General features: G+C 39.3%; 1 protein-coding gene across 3 annotated transcripts in view; it reads left to right on the top strand.

The window, feature by feature from the left end:
- Window positions 1–20,066, top strand: part of CASP8AP2 (caspase 8 associated protein 2) — a 43,061-nt gene that overhangs the window by 1,966 nt on the left and 21,029 nt on the right. For all 3 annotated transcript variants that reach the window (XM_055087622.1, XM_055087621.1, XM_055087620.1), the window contains exons 2-4: window positions 3,908–4,062; window positions 13,631–13,713; window positions 18,708–18,776. In XM_055087622.1, coding sequence (XP_054943597.1) covers window positions 13,659–13,713; window positions 18,708–18,776 — 124 coding nt within the window. In that variant the 5' untranslated portion in view covers window positions 3,908–4,062; window positions 13,631–13,658. The remainder of the gene's footprint in view (window positions 1–3,907; window positions 4,063–13,630; window positions 13,714–18,707; window positions 18,777–20,066) is intronic.

Below are 20,066 nucleotides of genomic sequence, written 5' to 3'. Positions count from 1 at the left end.
TATGTCTGTGAGTCTGTTTCTGTTTCGTAAATAAGTTCATTTGCATCATATTTTAGATTCCACATATAAGTGCTAGCATATGGTATTTGGCTTTCTCTTTCTGACTACACTCAGTATGATAATCTCCAGGTCCATCCATGTTGCTGCAGATGGCAATATTTCATTCTTTTTTATGGGCTGAGTAGTATTCCATTGTATATATGTACCACATCTTTTTTATCCATTCATCTCTCGATGGACTTTTAGGTTGTTTCCATGTCTTGGCTATTGCAAATAGTAGCAATTATGTCATGTTTTCTGTGCTATATACTCCATTTTCCAACTGTCTGTTTAGACATTTTCTGCTGGATGTTCGATAGATAATTCAACATGGCTTCTTTGGTTCTCCATTTCAGTTAAAAGCATGACTAGCTTGTTATTAAAGCTAGGAACTGCAGAGTTGTCTCTAACAAATTGGGATTTTGATTAATTCAGCAGATATTTTTTTTATTACCTACCAACCTGTCAGGCTCTGTGCTGAGAGCTGGGGGTACAATGGTGAATAGAACAGAGCCAGGCCTGTTCTTGGTGGAGCTTATAGCCTAGTGGGTGAGGTGGATATTTCTCTAGGAATCCCACAGAAAATGTAATCATAAACTGAAAAGAGGCCATGTAGAGAAAGGACAAAGTGGTTTAAGAATATTTAACAGAGGACCTGACCTAGTGGAGAGAAAGGGTAGCCAGGGAAGGCTCAAACATTACTTAAGCCACAGTATCACACACAGATGAGTTGAGTGAAGGAGAACAGTGAGGAAAGAACACTCCCTGCGTAGGCGCTGTGGTGGGAGGGTCAAACAGTGTGTTCTAGGGCTTCCCTGGTGGCGCAGTGGTTGAGAGTCCGCCTGCCGATGTGGGGGGCATGGGTTCGTGCCCCGGTCCGGGAGGATCCCACGTGCCGCGGGGCGGGTGGGCCCGTGAGCCATGGCCGCTGGGCCTGCGCGTCCGGAGCCTGTGCTCCGCAACGGGAGAGGCCACAACAGTCAGAGGCCCGCCTACTGCAAAAAAAACAAAACAAAACAAAAAAAACAGTGTGTTCTAGGAGCTGAAGGAAGGCCAATATGATCAGAGCAGAGAATGGGGGAGAATGCTACAGACTAACCCTAGAGGAGTGGGGAGAGGCCGGGTCACTCAGGGCTTGGTAAGAAGAATTGTTTGTTTTTTAACTTAAGGTCAGCTGGAAGCACTGAAGGGTTTTAAGCAGAGGAGGAAACATGATCAAATTTGCATTTTGAAAAGACAGCTCAGGCTGTGGTTTTGAAATGGGCAAGATTGGATATTTGAATACCCATTGACTTAAATCTTTTTGATTCTGCTACAGAAATCTTTCAGGTCTGGTCCTAGTCTTTATTTCCACTAATAACTTAGTCATCCCTCATTGTCTCCTGCATTTTTTTTTTTTTTGGCTGTGTTGGGTCTTCGTTGCTACGCGCGGGCTTCTCTAGTTGCGGCAAGCGGGGGCTACTCTTAAGTTGCGGTGTGTGGGCTTCTCATTGCAGTGGCTTCTCGTTGCGGAGCACGGGCTCTAGGCGTGTGGGCTTCAGTAGTTGTGGCTCGCGGGCTCAGTAGTTGTGGCACACAGGCTCTAGGGCGCAGGCTCAGTAGTTGTGGTGCACGGGCTTAGTTGCTCCGTAGCATGTGGGATCTTCCCAGACCAGGGCTCGAACCCATGTCCCCTGCATTGGCAGGCGGATTCTCAACTGCTGCCGCACCAGGGAAACCCCTCTCCTGCATGTTTTAATAGCATTTTCTATCTCCCTTGCCACTAATATTTTCTATACTCTTCTTGCTAGAGTTGAACGTCTGAAAAGCAGATTTGATCATGATCTTTCTCTGCTTTAAAAGCCTTCAGTGGTTCCCTCATTCCGTAGTGGATGAATCCAAGTATCGTAATTATATCACTGGACTTTTCTAAAATCTCAATTCTCACAATCTAACCTCTGGGTATTCAAACCCAGGCTTGCTTGTGGACTTTTAGATAGATGCGGGGAGATGGTGTCAGGAAGTGTGTTTGCGAACACAAACCCAGTTTCACTGAAACTTGGGGTTTTGGAAACCTTGGGATAGTGAGTGGGATAGGGCTAGAAAGGTAGGTGCCTTTCTTGACTTTATTCAGTAGACATTGGGAAGTAATACAAAGTTTTTGAGCAGGAAGTGAGATGAGCAGGACTGCTTTGGAAGAACTAACCCAACTGTTGTGTGTAACGTGTTTGGAGAGGGGAGATAACTAGATAGCTATAGTGGGGGGTCTGAAACAAATTTCGATCGAAAGAATGAGGAAAAGTGGGAGAAGCGTTGTAGAGTAGCATCAGTAGGGATGCTACTTAAAGAAGTAGCAATGTCAGGAGGTGACAAATGTTGACAGAAAGGTGATCTTTTTTGTTTTTGGACTTGGTGAGCTTGGACTTACAGGAATGTGTTTACTTTATTAACTTTAGCATCTTATTGCTGACTGCTAATTTGTTTTTTAGTACAAACATATCCTAATTTTCAAGCACTGAGGGGAAGCAGAGGAGTCTATAAATCTGATCTGGTACCCCAACTTTTTATGGCAGTTCTTGCTCTCTATCCTGACCTCCTTGTGTTTGCCCATCAAATGTTTAATCCAAACTGCTTTGCAGTTGTAGAAAATAAGATATTGATGTCTAGGAGCTTGTCACCTTAGGAAAGTATTCAGATACCTTTTTTACAAGGGCCCAATAGCATTTAGAGCTAGTTATGTGTTATTAAATTGTAATAACCACAATTGTAATTGTAATTAAATTGTAATAAAGTTAAAGAGGGAATTCCCTCTTTAACTTAAAATTTTTTTTTACTCATCTTTTTTTCTTTGGCTGTGCTGGGTCTTAGTTGCGGCACGTGGGATCTTATTTGCAGCTTGTGGAATCTTTAGTTGAGGCATGTGGGATCTTTTTAGTTGTGGCGGACTCTTAGTTGCAGCATGTGGGATCTAGTTCCCTGGCCAGGGATGAAACCCAGGCCCCCTGTGTTGGGAGCATGGAGTCTTAACTGCTGGACCACCAGGGAAGTCCCTGGTGGGATTTTAAATTAATTAAAATTTAAAATTTAATTAACTTTAAATTAATTAAAATTAATTACAATTTAAACATCAACCTCAGGGCTTCCCTGGTGGTGCAGTTGTTGAGAATCTGCCTGCTAATGCATGGGACACGGGTTCAAGCCCTGGTCTGGGAAGATCCCACATGCCGCGGAGCAGCTGGGCCCGTGAGCCACAACTACTGAGCCTGGGCATCTGGAGCCTGTGCTTCACAAGAGGAGAGGCCGCGACAGTGAGGGGCCCGTGCACCGCGATGAAGAGTGGCCCCCGCTCGCTGCAACTAGAGAATGCCCTCGCACAGAAACGAAGACCCACAGGAACGAAGACCCAACACAGCCAAATAAATAAATAAATAAATAAAATTTATAAACATCAACCTCAGTGTGTTAGGCCAAATAATGCATTCCCCAATATGTCCATGTTCTAATCCCAGGAACCTATGAATATGTTGCTTTACATGGCAAAAGAAACTTTGGAGGGAATTCCTTGGAGGTCCAGTGGTTAGGACTCTGCTTCCACTGCAGGGGGCCTGGGTTCAATCCCTGGTTGGGGACCTGGGATCCTGCAAGTCACGTGATGCGCCCCCCCAGAAGAAACTTTGCAGATGTGATTAGGATTTTGAAATGGGGAGAGTATCCTGGATTATCCAGTTGGCCAGTATTATCATAAGGGTCCTTAAGAGGGAAGCAGGAGAGTAAGTGACAGGAAAGGCCATGTGATGACGGAAGCATGAGGAAGGTGGGGAGGGGAGCAAGTCTGACCATGGAAGCAGAGGTCAAGAAGTGAGTAGATGTCACACTGTTGGCTTTGTAGGTGGAAGAAGGAGCCATCAGTGAAGAAACATAGGCAGCTTCTAGAAGCTGGGAAGAGCAAAGAACAGTTTCTCCCCTACAGCCTCCAGAAGGAATGCAGCCCTCCTGAACCTTGATTTTTAGACCAGTGAGACTTCTGACCTCCAGAACTGTAAGGTAATAAATTTGTGTTAAGCCATGAATTTTGTGGTCATTTGGTAGAGCAGCAATAGGAAACTAACAGTCATTCACACTGTGCATATTTCATGTACTCAATAGCTACACATGGCTAGTAGCTACCATACTGGACAGCTCAGATATAGAACATTTTTTATCATCATAGAAAGTTCTATTGGCAGCACTGGTCTAAAATAATAGTTCTCAGAGCGTGATCCCCAGCAGCATTACCTGTGAACTTTTTAGAAATTCAATTCTCAAGCCTCATCTCAGAACTACTGAATCAGAAACTTTGGAGATGGGCCCATCACATCTTGTGTTTTAACTTCTCTAGGTTTTTCTTTTCTTTTTTTTTTTTTAATAGACTTTATTTTTTAGAGTATTTTTAAGTTCACAGCAAAATTGAGCAAAAATGCAGAATGTTTCCATATGCTTCCTGCCCCAACACACAACTTCCTCCCTCTATCAACATCTAACAACAGAGTGGTGCATTTGTTACAATTAGTGAACATTATACATCATTGATACACAATCATTGGTACATTGATACCTGATTATCACCCAAAGTCCAAAATTTACATTTGATAAGCCTTAGTTTTTAACCACTATGCCAATCTCCTACCCTAATTGAAGGCCACTTTCCTGAGCGGGGGATTCAACTGAGACTTTGAAGGGTATGTAGAATTTCCAAAGCAGGGGGTTGGAAGGACATTTCGGGCAGGAAAGTTGTATAGAGAAAGAAGTGGAGGGATTTTTCAGGGTACTTGGCAAGTTTGACTTGAGCAAGAGGCCCCAAGCTTTAGTTAGTCAGTTGAGTATCAACCTCATGAAGTTTGTCCTAAGCAATAATAGCCATGAAATCATGGGTTTAGAATGCAAGTTTTATTTTTGAATCCCCATTGAAATAAATATGTTAATCTTTGAAAAATATTTGGTTATATGCCACTAAAATTATCCCTAGAGCCCCCAGTGATAGTCATGCCCCATTCTGGAAAACACTACCATAGGGAATTACTGGAGATCCCCTGGGGAGGTAGGATGAGGCCAATGTTTGTTGAGCAAGGGTCATCTGTGTCCCAAGTAAGCTGCTTGCTGCTGTTCGTAATTCTCTAGCCCCAGACCTACCAGCATATTTGATCTTATCTTTCCTGGCTGGCAACACTTTGGTGGCTCCCTGTTCTCTTCTAGATAGAAGAGTAAATGCCTTAACATAACCTGCAAGGTCCTTGGGGATCCTGGGATAGGCCTACCATGGCCCCATCAGGCTGGTGAAGAGAGAGAGACAGGAGACAGGAAGGATCTCCTGGAAGAAGTGACAGCTGAAGTCTAACCGATTTAGGGGAGAGAACTAGGTGATGGTGGTGAAGAGCTCTTTTAGGTAGAAGGAACAGCATCTGCAAATTTCCTGAGGCAGGAAGGAATAATGTGCATGTGAGCACCTGAAAGAGGCACTAGGGGAAGAGTCAGGGAGAGGAGTTTTCAGGGGCCAGACCCTGCCTGCAGTCCCTGGAGGCATCACAGCATTGTGATCTTAATGCTTTGCCTTATGAAACTTCTCCAGGATTTTCTGATGCATGTTAAAGTTTAAGGAAAACTCTAGAAGGCAGATGATTCCAGTAGAGATTAGTAAATGCAATAATGACATGTTCAGCATATTGATAGAAGAAGGGATTGGGAATTAACTATGCCTCTAAAAAGGTTTTTTTTTTTTGGCTGCATTGGGTCTTCGTCTCTATGTGCGGGCTTTCTCTAGTTGCGGTGAGTGGGGGCTACTCTTAAGTTGCGGTGCGTGGGCTTCTCATTGCAGTGGCTTCTCTTGTTGCGGAGCACCGGCTCTAGGCATGCGGGCTTCAGTAGTTGTGGCTCGTGGGCTCAGTAGTTGTGGCACGCAGGCTGTAGAGTGCAGGCTCAGTAGTTGTGGCGCACGGCTTAGTTGCTCCGCGGCATGTGGGATCTTCCCGGACTGGAGCTCGAACCCATGTCCCCTGCATTGGCAGGCGGACTCTCAGCCACTGTGCCACCAGGGAAGTGCCTAATTTATTTATTTTTTGTGTGGTAGCTGGGTTTGGGAAGGGGATGAGCAGTCCAGGTGAGGAAACAGAATGAGCAAGATGTTGTGGAGTTGAAGTACATGGAATATTTCAGGAACTGCAAGTACAGATATTTCTGCTCTAATGTTATATGTATTTTTGAAAAAGCTTTACTTCTGCAAAATCACTCACTAAGACAGGGTTTATGGGAAAAATAGGAGCAGAATCCTCAAAGCCTATCTACTCATATTACTGGAGCAGCAACAGGAACAATATCAATTGTAATTAAAATATCGGCACAGTTAAAAGACATGTTAAATTCCTAGTAAATAAGTATCTCAGTAAATATAGGTCTCTTCCTCAAGAAAAAATAAGGATGAAGATAGCTTGATGGAAGGAGGAATAAGGAAGGATTGGGGCAACAAGAAGAGGACATAAACATCAGAGGTTGTGGGTACAGAGGCACATGCAGGCTTCATGTGAAATCTTGTGACGGTGGACTGGATGGCTCTGGCTCATTGCCTTGTGTTTGGCTTTGTCCCCCATCCTCCCTCCCACAAAGATTGAGGGAAACGAAGCTTAAGCCCTTGCAAGACAGAGCCTGCGGCTGTACTGAGACTAGAGGAAGAAAGGGGAGTGATGGGTATCTAGGGTAAGGGTGGCAGGTACAGGACTAGATTCCTTCTTGCTTGCTGTGTTTAGCTGCTGTTCATTAATGGTGCAAAGCTTTAACATCCTGGGAAAGAACCCCATCTGAACCAACATAATTTCTGGGTTATACTGACATCATTTCTCTATTTCTCAATAATGTATGTGCTAACTTGCGTTACAGAAACGTGCTGTGGTGGCTGTGGCTGGAGTGTGTGAGGGGAACAGTGAGAAATAGAAAAGCACTGATAGACATTTCTAGAAAGGCCTTGGGTTCTGCGCTAGGGAAGCTCAACTTGATAATTTTATCAAGTCCTTGTGACAGACCAGATGGTCTACAAGCATAAAATGCCTACTCCCTGACCCTTTAAGAAGAAAAGGTTTTCAGGGGACGTCCCTGGAGGTCCAGTGGTTAGGACTCTGCACTTCCACTGTAGGGGGCAGGTCTAATCCCTGGTCGGGGGAACTAGGATCCCGCATGCCTCACGGCATGGCCAGAAAAAAAAAAAAAAGAAGAAGAAGAAAAGGTTTTCAAATCCCTGATTTAGATCTTTTATTATTTTCTCCATAAAGGTCTTATATTAGATTAATTCCTATGTACCTTATAGTTTTGTTGTTGTAAATAATATCTTCTTATCAGTTATGTTTAAAAACTGTTTGCTGTCATATAGGAAACCTGTTGCTTTTTGTGTATAATCTTACATTCAGCGACTTTGAGAAACTCTTAACCAGTTCTAATAATTTGTAGATTGTCTGCATAGGTGATCAGAGTGTGAATAATGGCAGCTTTGTTTCTTCCTTTCCAGTTCTGTCTCATTTCATGTTTTACTCTTTTTGCTAATAGAAGCAAGCTTGACTTTGAAGGGGATGCTTCTGCGGTTTTAACATCATGCATGATGATTAACGTGAGGGTTTTGTTTTTTTAAAATTATTTATTTATTTTTGGCTGCATTGGGTCATTGTTGACGCGCGTGGGCTTTCTCTAGTTGCGGCGAGCAGGGGCTACTCTTCATTGCGGTGCACGGGCTTTTCATTGTGGTGGCTTCTCTTGTTCTGGAGCATGGGCTCTAGGCGCGCGGGCTTCAGTAGTAGTGGCACACAGGCTCAGTAGTTGTGGCTTGTGGGCTCTAGAGCACAGGCTCAGTAGTTGTGGCGCATGGGCTTGGCTGCTCTGCGGCATGTGGGATCTTTCCAGACCAGGGCTCGAACCCATGTCCTCTGCATTGGCAGGTGGACTCTTAACCACTGCGCCACCAGGGAAGTCCCAGTGTGAGGGGTTTTGTTTTTTTTTTAGTAGAAATATGTCTTCTATCAGTTTATGAATTTCCCATCTTTTTTTTCTTGGCCGCACTGCCCAGCATGTGGGATCTTAGTTCTCGAACCTGTGCCCCCTGCGGTGGAAGCATAGAGTCCGAGTCCTAACCACTGGACTGCAAAGGAATTCCTGAAAGGTCCCATCTTAAACTTTCATAAACTCCAACTTTGCTGAGACTTAGCGTTGAACTTTATCATTTGCCCTTCCTATGCAGATGTTGAGATGATCATATTTTTTCTTTTCTAATCTAGCATGAAATATACTAATTTTTAGTTAGTAGACAATTATTGGATCAGTTTTAGATTTATAGAAAAATTAAGAAGTACAGAGAATCCCCATATGTCACCCTACACCCCCCAGTTTTCGCTGCTATTAATATCTTATGATAGTTTCTTATAATTAATGAAAAAAATTGATACATTATTATTAATTGAAGTCTGTAGTTTATTCAGATTTCCTTTATTTTTACCCAATATCTATCCTTTTTTTTGTTTCAGGACTCCATATTACATTTAGTTGTCATGTCTTCTTGGGCTCCGCTCGACTGTGGCATTTTCTCTCATTCCTTGTTTTTGGTGTCCTTAGCAGTTTTGAGGATTACTATACAGGTATATTGTAGGATGCTCCTCTAATTAGAATTTGATGTTTATCTCATCATTAGACTGAGGTTATGGGTTTTGGGAAGATCAAAGGTAAAGTGCCATTTTCATCATATCATATCAAGAGTACATATTATCAACATGATTTATGACTGTTGATGTTGGCTTGATCATTTGACTGAAGTAATGTTTGTCAGGTTTCTTCACCATAAAGTTGGCCCCCCACCCAATTCCATACTCTACTCTTTGGAAATAAGTCACAGTGCACAGCCCTCATTTGAGGAGTGGGAAATAGGCCCTGCCTGCTTTAGAGTGGAGTATCAACATAATTTATTTGGAATTCTGCATGGAAGATTTGTTTCCTCTCCGTTTACTAATTTACTTATATCAGTGTGGACCATGTATGTTTATTTGATGCTTTGGGTTATAATACAGTACTACTTTAATTTGTTGCTCAAATTGCTCCAGCTTTGGCTATTGAGAGCTCTTTCAGTTGGTTCCAGTGCCTCTTTGACATACCTCTCTTAGTTTTTTTTTTTTTTTTGACACTTCCTTACTTTCTTGCACTGTAAGATGCTCCATGTTCATCTTGTGCATTTTCTGCCCCTGTCTTAGAATCAGCCATTTCTTCAAGAAGCCCTGGTCCATCTTAATGGAGAACAGTATTAGAAGCCAAGATATGGATACTAGTTGTGTTTATTGCTACTTTGCTGGTGGAGCAAAGAAATAGTACATATGTGTCTACTAACTCATGTATATACATATACCTGTAAATATTTCTGTATATAATCATCTGTATCTATGTTAAGTTAAATGTGAGTTCTTACTGATGTCTTCAACTATAATCCATTACTACAGGGATCATTTTTAGTGTGTTCTCTTGCTTTTCTGTAACCTTCCACTTCAGTAGCAAGAAACCTGGCTCCCACCATCTACCACCCATCTATTTAAATTGTTCAATTCCAATATACACATATAACAGTATCAGAACTAACAACTCATACCCTGCTGGGAAGTAACTTTATCAACTAGAAGACAGTGCTTATATGAATTGAGTTTTTAATGCTATACTATCCTAGCATTTTGGGGGATAAATCTTTCTTGTCCGTAGTGTATTTTTGTTTTTGTTTTTTGTTTAATGTCTTGCTGGCTGCAGCTGGCTAATTTTTTTTTAAAGGCTATTTCTATGTTTGTAAGAAAGATTGACTTATAGTTTTCCTGTCTTGTAATTTTCCTGTTTTGCCCTATCTTTGCCCAGTTTTGATGTCTAGACTATACTAACCTTATAAACTTATTTGTCTCTCAGCCTTCTTTTTTTCCTATCTGTTGTCTGGAATAGATTATGGTTTATCTGTTCTTTGAAGGTATGCTAGGATTCACCTGTAAAACTGCCTGGGTTTAGTAGTTTCTTTATGAGTAAACTAATTACTGTATCAAATAATTTAATCCTCCTAGATGTGTACACATTTTCTGTTTCTTCTTCAGTCAGTTTTGGCAAGTTACATTTTTCTAAAAAACTATCCATTTCATTGAACTTTCAGATATATTTTGTTAATAACTTAATCTCTGCTATATGTGAAGCTGTCACTCCTTTTTTATTCCTAATGTTTGTGCCTTCTTTCTTTTTCTTTATTAGTTTTGCCAGGCATATGCCTATTTGATTTGTCTTTTCAAAGAGCCAGTGTTTATTTTTATTCATCTTTATAGTGTTTGTTTCTTTTTATTAATTTCTCTTTTTTATGTGTTTCTTTCTTTCAGTTTACTTTGTTCTTTTTCTTGAGTTGGATGTTGACCTCAATATTTTGTATTCTTTTCCTATAAATTTATTTAATGCTATAACTTTTCCTCTAAAAGTACTATTTTGATCGTACCCCATAAATATTTTGTTCTGTGGTGTATTCATTGTTATTTAGTTCTATGTATTTCCCAGTTTCCATTAATGTTTGTTCTTTGACCTATGTTTGTAAATTTCCAAAGGAATTGGGAAATTTGAAAATGCACTGTTAATTTCAAATTTTATTGATAAAAGCACTTTTATGAAATTTGTTGAAACTAACTCTATTATGATATATTGTCAGTTTTTATAAATATGCTTGAAAGTAATATAAGTTCTTTTACTGTAGGTAATAAATATATCAATAAAAATCATCAAATCAAACCTGTCAATTTTGTGTTCAGAGCTGTATCTTTAAATCTCTTTAACTGCTTTATTAGCAGAGAAGAGTGTGTTAAAACCTCTATTGTGACTGCTTATCTGTATCAGACAAGGTGCAATCAGGAGACAAAAACCACATGGTAATTTGAAAAGAGAAAGCTTAGTATAAAGAATTATTAACAGAGGGTTGGAATGACTGGGAATTGGTTAGTAAAGAGTTAAAGATAACCCTAAGGAATGTAGGAACGGCAGATATAAGGATCAGCCACTACCTTTAGGGCTGAGGTAGATCATCCAAAGAAGAGCTGTCGCCCCCTCATTGGAAGAGTGTGGCCAGGGCTAACTGGATGGTGGAGAAGTTGCTAAGTGCCTTTCTAGTGACCTTCCTTTGAATCTGGCCAGGAGGTGCATGAGGAAGCTCCTGGATGCTGCTGGCTGTCAGGTGCTGTGGGATCCAAGAGTTGGAGAAGCTGCCCTCTCCATGAGCCTAGCAGGAGAAAGCTGTGTCCTGCAGGAGGCCCTTGTAATAGCAACCTTACGTACAGGAGGCAAGCATGCAGAAAAATTGTGCCCTTGCAGGAACCTAGTGCTGGAGAAGCTGCCTACTGCAGGAACTGAATGCTGGAGAAAGCTTGCCCTGCAGGAGCCTGGCTAGCCAGGCACACTGAAACTAGGAGGAGAAACTGGCTTCCTTTCCAGTCTCCCTCCAGCACTCTCTAGTGACAAGGCTGTATGTAGTACCAGTTAGCAAAAGAGAAATATTTTCAAGGCCTACCTCCATTATCACACAGGGTAGATATGGAATAAAGAGACATCATAATTGCCACTGTTCCTTTAACTTTATGTATAGTACATAGTGAGAAACCACATATATTCTTTTGACAACTTCTTTATGTTACTATGTATATATATTATTCTCAGAAACAATTTTGAAGATCTCATAATGCTACATCTGATGTGACTAAGAAATGGTCACTTTCTCTTAAATTTATAAGTAATATATATATATATTTGGTGATAGGGGCCTAGAAATTAAGGTTTGAAGACAAAGATCCCATGAACAATTGGAGAAAATTTAAGACAGATGAGGAACAAAAGATCCAGGATTTGTTAGATCTCTTGTATTTCCCAGTTTTAATTTACCAAGACAAGTAGAATCTTTTTTTAGTAGTAAAAACTAAAACTGTGTGAAATGATATGCAATGAAAGCTTTGATCTATTTGATCAGTTTAACCAAATCATCTTTTTAACCAAATCTTTAGATTAATTGATCTCCATTTTGTAAAAAACCCATTGACTGATGCTCCACTCTCCATGTAACAGTTTACAGCTAGGAGTTGATAACTGTCAGGAAGCCTGTGAGTTTCTGCTCCAGCAGTTGAGTTTTGCTTTACCATTATGATTATGGTGATTATGCCATTTGTGCCTTTTGTAATTATTGCACAAGCTGTATTATAACAGTTGATTAATCAACTCAGCTATTTGGAAAAAATGGGGGATGTGGGGAATGAAGAAAAAAAGATATATATATACACCTTAATTTTATTTAAAGGAATAATATATAAATTGTATTTGTTGTGGTAGAACCACGACCTTTTCTTTGAGTATACATCCAATGGTTAGAGTTCTGACTTCTTTCTCGCACACCCATAAGACGTTGCTTATGATTTCCAGCACTTTCTTCATTAGAGTAAGAAATTCGATACTTCTGAGTCAGTCTGAGTACAGACTAGATTTTCTTTTCCAGTATTTTGGATTATCTCACCCTTACTTGATTTGACAGCAACTGTAAGTGTCTTGCTACTTGCCTTTTAGTCTTTCCAGAACATTCAGTCTAGTTTTCACTGCAAAATAACTCCCTTTGGTAATGTAATCTTTCATCATACTATTACTTAGAAAAATAAGGAAATAAACATAATTGGGTTTGATAATAAATGCACCTGGTTGGTAAGTGAATATCTCGGTTGGTGGGAGCAGAAGTGTGCAGGCACAGGTAGTCTTAGTGACCCCAAGGAGCCACAGTGGCCATAGTTCTTTGACCATAGGCAACATTCATGTATTTTACAGGTAGAATGGAGAATGTCAGATAAGTCAGATTTTTTTTTTTTTTTTTTTTTTTTTTTTTTTTACTGCTTTGGATTCTTACATTGCTTCTAGTCTTGCTGCTACAAACAGTGCTACATTGAATATTCTGGTATACACATTTTTGTAATCATGTGCTTGTATATCTGTAGAGCAAATTACTAGATATGAAATTGTTGGGTCAAAGAGTGTTTGTATTTAGAAACTTGACAGCTATTGCCATATTGCCTCCATAGAGCTTGTACCAGTATACACTTGATGTATTAGAGTATATACATCTCTCTTTTCCCACACCTTTACCAACCTAGTATAATATCGAACTCTTCGCTCTTTGCCCATCTTACTCCCTTATTGGTGAAAACACGTGTGTCTAGAGTCCCCAAGATCACCACCAGGTTTGATGATTTGCTAAGAGGACTCAAAGAACTCACCATATAGTTGCACTTTTATGATTGTTGGCTTATTTAAGTATACAAGTTAATTTATATTTTAGTCTACTTTATAAAGCTAGCATCATTTACTGTGTGGCATGGGTTAACCATATCAGCAAGTTTAAGATTTTTGTTTTCTAGTTTTAGCTTTTGGAAAATGTTAGATATTAAAAAAAAAAAATCACAATAGAGTGAACATTGTCAGTGTGTCCAAATTTGAAAGCTGTCTTTTAACTTAAAGCTAAGTTTAGTCTCTGAATTGTGAGGTTGATTTTAACAGTGGAGAATATTTATATTTAATACTTTAGATGGCGACTATCAAAAAGAAATAGGATCATGGCAGCAGATGATGACAATGGTGATGGAACAAGTTTATTTGATGTCTTTTCTGGTAAGAGCTCATTTTAATTGTCTTTCTAAGTTTACTTATTTAATTACAAAGTCATTTAGTTATTCTCATTGAAAACACTGTCATTATCAACTTTTTCTCCCCGCACATAAATGAATTTAATACAATAAAAATGCTTGACAAATAGAAAGTGCTTAGTAAGTGAGAACTTTCTTATTATTGTATGCTTTCAGGCCTCTTAAATATAATGAAATTAACAGCTTTGCCAGTGTAAGCAGTAATGATTTTTATTGTTACATCAAAAAATATAAGGGGAATTCCCTGGTGGTCCAGTGGTTAGGACTCGATGCTTTCACTCTTTCATTGCCTGGGCCCGGGTTTGATCCCTGGTTGGAGAACTAAGATCCTACAAGCCGTGAGCTGGGGATGGGGGGGAATATATAAATATATATACAATATATACATATATATAATATGTATATATGAATGATAGGTATTTGTGACTCTTGAAGTAAATACTTCCAGTAAATGCAGTGGAACTTGTTTATTGTTCAGGGAAAAATTGACAGTCACAAATAGATGATAAGTTTGAAAGAGCAAAGACCTGGTAGTAAAATAAGCTCATAAAATGGAAATTTTTTTTTTTTTTTTTTTTAGTGGTATGCGGGCCTCCCTCTGTTGTGGCCTCTCCCGTTGCGGAGCACAGGCTCCGGACGCGGAGGCTCACCGGCCATGGCTCACGGGCCCAGCCGCTCCGCGGCATGTGGGATCCTCCCAGACCGGGGCGCGAACCCGGTTCCCCTGCATCGGCAGGCGGACGTGCAACCACTGCGCCACCAGGGAAGCCCGGAAATATTTTTAATAATATACAGAATTTAAACTTCCAAATCCTGACATAACATTTATCTAGTTCTTTTGTCTTAATTATAATTATGCTATGACAATCATTAAATTTTTTGAGAATACAGTTGTATATTTATTAATCAGAATTATGCTTACTATGGTATAGAATGAAGAGGGCAGTTGTAAAACACATCTAGTAGAATTCCATTTTTGCTTAAAATATATGGGATTTTTGTTTTATTCTGTTTTTTTAATAAATTTATTTATTTATTTTTAGCTGCATTGGGTCTTTGTTGCTGCGTGTGGGCTTTTCTCTAGTTGCGGCGAGTGGGGTCTACTCTTTGTTGCAGTGCGTGGGCTTCTCATTGCGGTGGCTTCTCTTGTTGTGGAACACTGGCTCTAGGTGCACGGGCTTCAGTAGTTGTGGTGCGCGGGCTCTAGAGTGCAGGCTCAGTAGTTGTGGCGCACGGGCTTAGTTGCTCCGCGGCACGTGGGATCATCCTGGACCAGGGCTCGAACCTGTGTTCCCTGCATTGGCAGGCGGATTCTCAACCACTGCACCTTCAGGCAAGCCCAGAATATATGTTTTAAAATATTAATATCCATAGACATGGAAGGATTCTCATGAAATATGGCCATCATAACCACTCTGGGTAGTGTTATTTTTTTTTTTTTGGTGTTATTATTTTTTGCTGATGTGGTTTCAAATTGTTATGCTGCTATGTATTTTTCTTATGATATTTTTTCTTTGAAAAATTCTAAACCAACAGAAAAATGGGAAGAATAATATAATGACCACCTTTACTTTTCACCTAGATTCACAAATGGTTAACTTTAAAAAAAAAAATAAATTTATTTATTTTATTTTTGGCTGCGTTGGGTCTTCGTTGCTGTGCGCGGGCTTTCTCTAGTTGCGGCGAGCGGGGGCTACTCTTCCTTGCGGTGCGCAGGCTTCTCATTGTGGTGGCTTCTCTTGTTGTGGAGCACGGGCTCTAGGCGTGTGGGCTTCAGTAGTTGTGGCGCTCGGGCTCAGTAGCTGTGGCGCACAGGCTTAGTTGCTCTGCGGCATGTGGGATCTTCCCATACCAGGGCTTGAACCCGTGTCCCCTGCATTGGCAGGCGGATTCTTAACCACTGTGCCCCCAGGGAAGTCCCACAAATGGTTAACTGTTATCACACCTGTAACTCTTGTTTTGAAGGACAAAACTATATTGTTAATCTCATTTGCTGGAAATAACTGTTTTCATTTCTACATAATGCTCTCTCTAAAGTTCCTGTCCACATGCATACATTTTTTTGATAGTCATACACACAGTGGACATTTTACTTTTTACCAGTTAACATGATTTCACAAAAATTTTTATTCCTGTAACATTTTCATACTTGTCTTTTATTATATTTGTAATTTCAAACTCACAGAAAAGTTACAAGAATAAGAACATGCAAAGAATCCTTTACCTGGTTTCCTGCAAACTTAACACTGTTAATATTTTATGCCAGTAGCTTTAACATTGTGCACATACTTTTTTCTTTAAACACACACACACACACACACACACACACACACACAATTTTTTCCTGACCCATTTGATACTAAGTTGTATACATTATGGTCCTTTACCTCCAAATACTTCAGTGGGTAAGTCACAAGAAGAAGTTGGTTTTCTTACATAAGAACAGCATAATTATCAATTTCAGTAAATTTAACACTAATACTGTAATTTTATTTAATCTACCATCTTTATACCGGTTTTACCAGTTAACCCAATAATGTCCTTTATTATTGAGATTGGATTTAGATCTATCATTTTATTTTATTTTTACAAATTAATTAATTAATATTTGGTTGTGTTCAGTCTTCGTTGCTGCATGTGGGCTTTCTCTAGTTGAGGCGAGGGGGCCTACTCTTCATTGCAGTGCTCAGGCTTCCCATTGCGGTGGCTTCTCTTGTTGCAGAGCGCGGGCTCTAGGCGTGTGGGCTTCAGTAGTTGTGGTACTCGGGCTCAGTAGTTGTGGCTTGTAGGCTCTAGAGCTCAGGCTCAGTAGTTGTGGTTCATGGGCTTAGTTGCTCCGCGGCATGTGAGGTCTTCCCAGACCAGGGCTTGAACCCATGTCCCCTGCATGGGCAGGCGGATTCTTAACTACTGCACCACCAGGGAATTCCCTCTATCATTTTAAAATTTTAGTTTGTCTCATCAGTCTTTGTTCTCTCTGATTTTCTTGCCTTCTTTCAAATATTATTTGAATATATTTTAGAATTCCATTCTAATTTATATATTAGCTTTTTGGCTACACCTCTGCATTATTTTTTACAATTGGTTTCTGAAGGGATTGCAATATACATCTTTAACATTTTGCAGTCTACTTATTTAAATGTAAGAATCTTTTTATGTAAGTTGTATGATCTTGTGCATATTGTTGCGTTTAACCTCCATCCATCCCTTTATGTTAAAGATGTCGCGAACCCCTTGATACAGTGCTGTAATTTTTATTTTAAACTGTTGTATGTATCTTAAAGAAATTAAGAGGAGTTAAAAGCAATTAAGATGAAATATTAGTCTTTTATATTTACTCAGTTATTTACCATTTTTGTCCTTCTAGGATCTAGTATCATTTTCCTCCCCATTGTCTCTTTTCTTCTGGGACTCAGGATATATAGTATGTGAGAACTTTTGATATACTATAAGTTAGTAAGATTGTTCTCTCTCTCTTTTTTTAATCTTTTTCTCTCTGTTTTTCCATTTGAATAATTTATTGATCTATCTTCAAGCTTACCGGCTCTTATGTTGAATGTTTTACGTTAGATATTGTACTTTCAGTTTTAGAATTTTCATTTGGTTCTTGTAGTTGTTTTTATTTCTCTACCAAGATTTCCAATGAGTAATTTTGCATTGCATTCTGGACATTGTAAATGTTATATTATAGAGACATTGGATTCTGTTATATTCCTCTGAAAAGTGTTGGTGTTTTTAATTTTAGCAGGTATTTATCTTGACTGAACTTAATCTTCTGTCTTCCCTGTGGTGAACAGCAGCTGAAATCTCTGTTCAGCTTTCTTTAGCTTTAGCTGGACTTTTGGGAGTTCTAACCTTTACATGTGTAATTTGGGGGTCATTCAGATTTGGGTACAATTTGAGGAGTCCTCTCTGTGGCACTCTGGATTTCCTCTTTCTATTTGCTGTTATCACCCCCAAAGTTTTTTCTCTGTTTCTTTAAGCTATCAGGACTAGAAGTTTCCATCTGAGTTTTCACTGCCAAGTGTGGCTCCATCTAGAGTCTATCATTCCACAAAAACTTGTAATAAAAGGGGGATAGGGAATTCATGCAGTGCTGTTTTCTTCTTTCAGGTGTCATCTCCTCTCCAGTTTTTGCCTGCTTTAGATTGCTGTTTATTTCTTCAGATTGCTTTTTTTTTAAATTTAGGTACAATTTATATATAACATTATAGTAGTTTCAGATGTACAATGTAATAATTCCATGTTTGTATATATTGCAAAATCACCACAATAAGTCTAGTGGTAGAGTGTTGACTGCAGATGGCTTTTAATATTTTGTTTAGAGTTTATAGTTTTTGCAGGAAGATTATTCTGATAAAAACTATTCTGCTGTTATTAGAGTTGTAACCTTATTAGTATGGGGTTTTTTCTTCTTTTTTTCTTTCTTTTTTTTATATTTGAATTTTATTTTATTTTATTTTTTTATACAGCAGGTTCTTATTAGTTATCAATTTTATACATACTGGTGTATATATGTTAATCCCGATGTCCCAGTTCATCCCCCCCCACCCCACACCCGCCCCTACTAGCTTGTTTTTTGTTTTTTGCGGTACGCGGGCCTCTCACTGCTGTGGCCTCTCCCGTTGCGGAGCACAGGCTCCGGACGCGCAGGCTCAGCGGCCATGGCTCACGGGCCCAGCCGCTCCGCGGCATGTGGGATCTTCCCGCAGGTGGACTCTCAACCACTGCGCCACCAGGGAAGCCCCTACTAGCTTGTTTTTGAAAGAGAGTTTTTTAAGCATAAACCTGTGTACTAAGATGCGTATTTATAAGGATGTACAAAAGCTTCTAAACAATTTTCTTTTTTGACACTGGACTAATAAAGTCTTTCTTTTTCTGGTCCTTCAGAGTCAGAATAGAAAAACTCCACTAAGTGCATAGAGTCAGTTTTAACTAGTCTTTGATTTTTTTTTGCAGCTTCTCCTCTTAAAAATAATGATGAAGGTTCTTTGGACATATATGCTGGGTTGGACAGTGCTGTTTCTGGTATGTAAATTCTATAATAAAATACTTTCATTTTGTTTGGTCAGTCTGTTGGAAGTGTTTATTTTATTGTTACCAATTCCTGGAGTAACTCATAGCTCCTCAACAATCTGCCTTTTCTTTGAAATCATTATACTCAGGTAATTATTTGTTGACAAATTTGTTTTAGGTAAATTGGTTCCCAGTTCTAATCTGTGAAATCAGTATAGATTTGGATGAAATGCAAGAGATGGAGAACTGTAGAGCCCTTTGGATAGAGGTGGACAGTATGTCAAAAAGCTTAACACATGTATTTTTCTTTTTTCCCCAGCTTTATTGAGCTATAATTGACATATAACATTAAGTAAGTTTAAGATGTACAGTATATTGATTTTATACACTTAAATATTGCAAAATGATTACCACCATAGCATTAGCTAATACCTGCATAGCATCACATGATTACCATCTCTTTAAGATCTAGTCTCAAAAAAAAAAAAAAAAAGATCTAGTCTCTTAGCAACTTTTGATCATATAATATAGTCTTATTAACTGTAATCACTATGCTGTACATTAGATCCCCAGAATTTATTTGTCTTACAGCTGGAAGTTTGTACTCTTTGATCAATATCTCCTCTTTTTCCCCACCCCCAGCCCTTGGTAACTATCATTTTGTGTCTGTTTCTATGCATTTGGATTTTTTAGATTCCACATGTGATATTGTATAGGATTTGTCTTTCTCTCTCTGACTTATTTCACTTAGCATATTGCCCTCAAGTTTCATCCATGCTGTCGCAAATGGCATGGTGTCCTTTTTCATGGCTGAATAATATTCCATTATATATTTATATATGCACATATATTTATACACACGCACATGTATACATACATATATGCACCCACATATACCACATCTTTATTCCTTTATCTGTTGGTGGACACCTAGGTTGTTTCCATATCTTAGCTATTGTGAATAATACTGCAGTGAACAGAGGAGTGCAAATATCTGAGATTCAGTTTTTATTTCCTTTGAATATATACCCAGAACTGGGGTTGCTGGATCATATGATAGTTCTGTTTTTAATTTTTTGAGGAACTTCTATACTGTTGTTGTTTTTTTTCCTATACTTTTTTTTTTTACATCTTTATTGGAGTATAACTGTTTTACAATGGTGTGTTAGTTTCTGCTTTGCAACAAAGTGAATCAGTTATACATATACATATGTTCCCATATCTCTTCCCTCTTGTGTCTCCCTCCCTCCCACCCTCCCTATCCCACCCCTCTAGGTGGTCACAAAGCACCGAGCTGATGTC

This window comes from Physeter macrocephalus, chromosome 10 (genome assembly GCF_002837175.3).
Source record: "Physeter macrocephalus isolate SW-GA chromosome 10, ASM283717v5, whole genome shotgun sequence".
Taxonomy (NCBI): Eukaryota; Metazoa; Chordata; class Mammalia; order Artiodactyla; family Physeteridae; genus Physeter; species Physeter macrocephalus.
The sequence above is the reverse complement of the archived record's forward strand: the minus strand, read 5'-3'. Positions and strand labels throughout refer to the sequence as shown.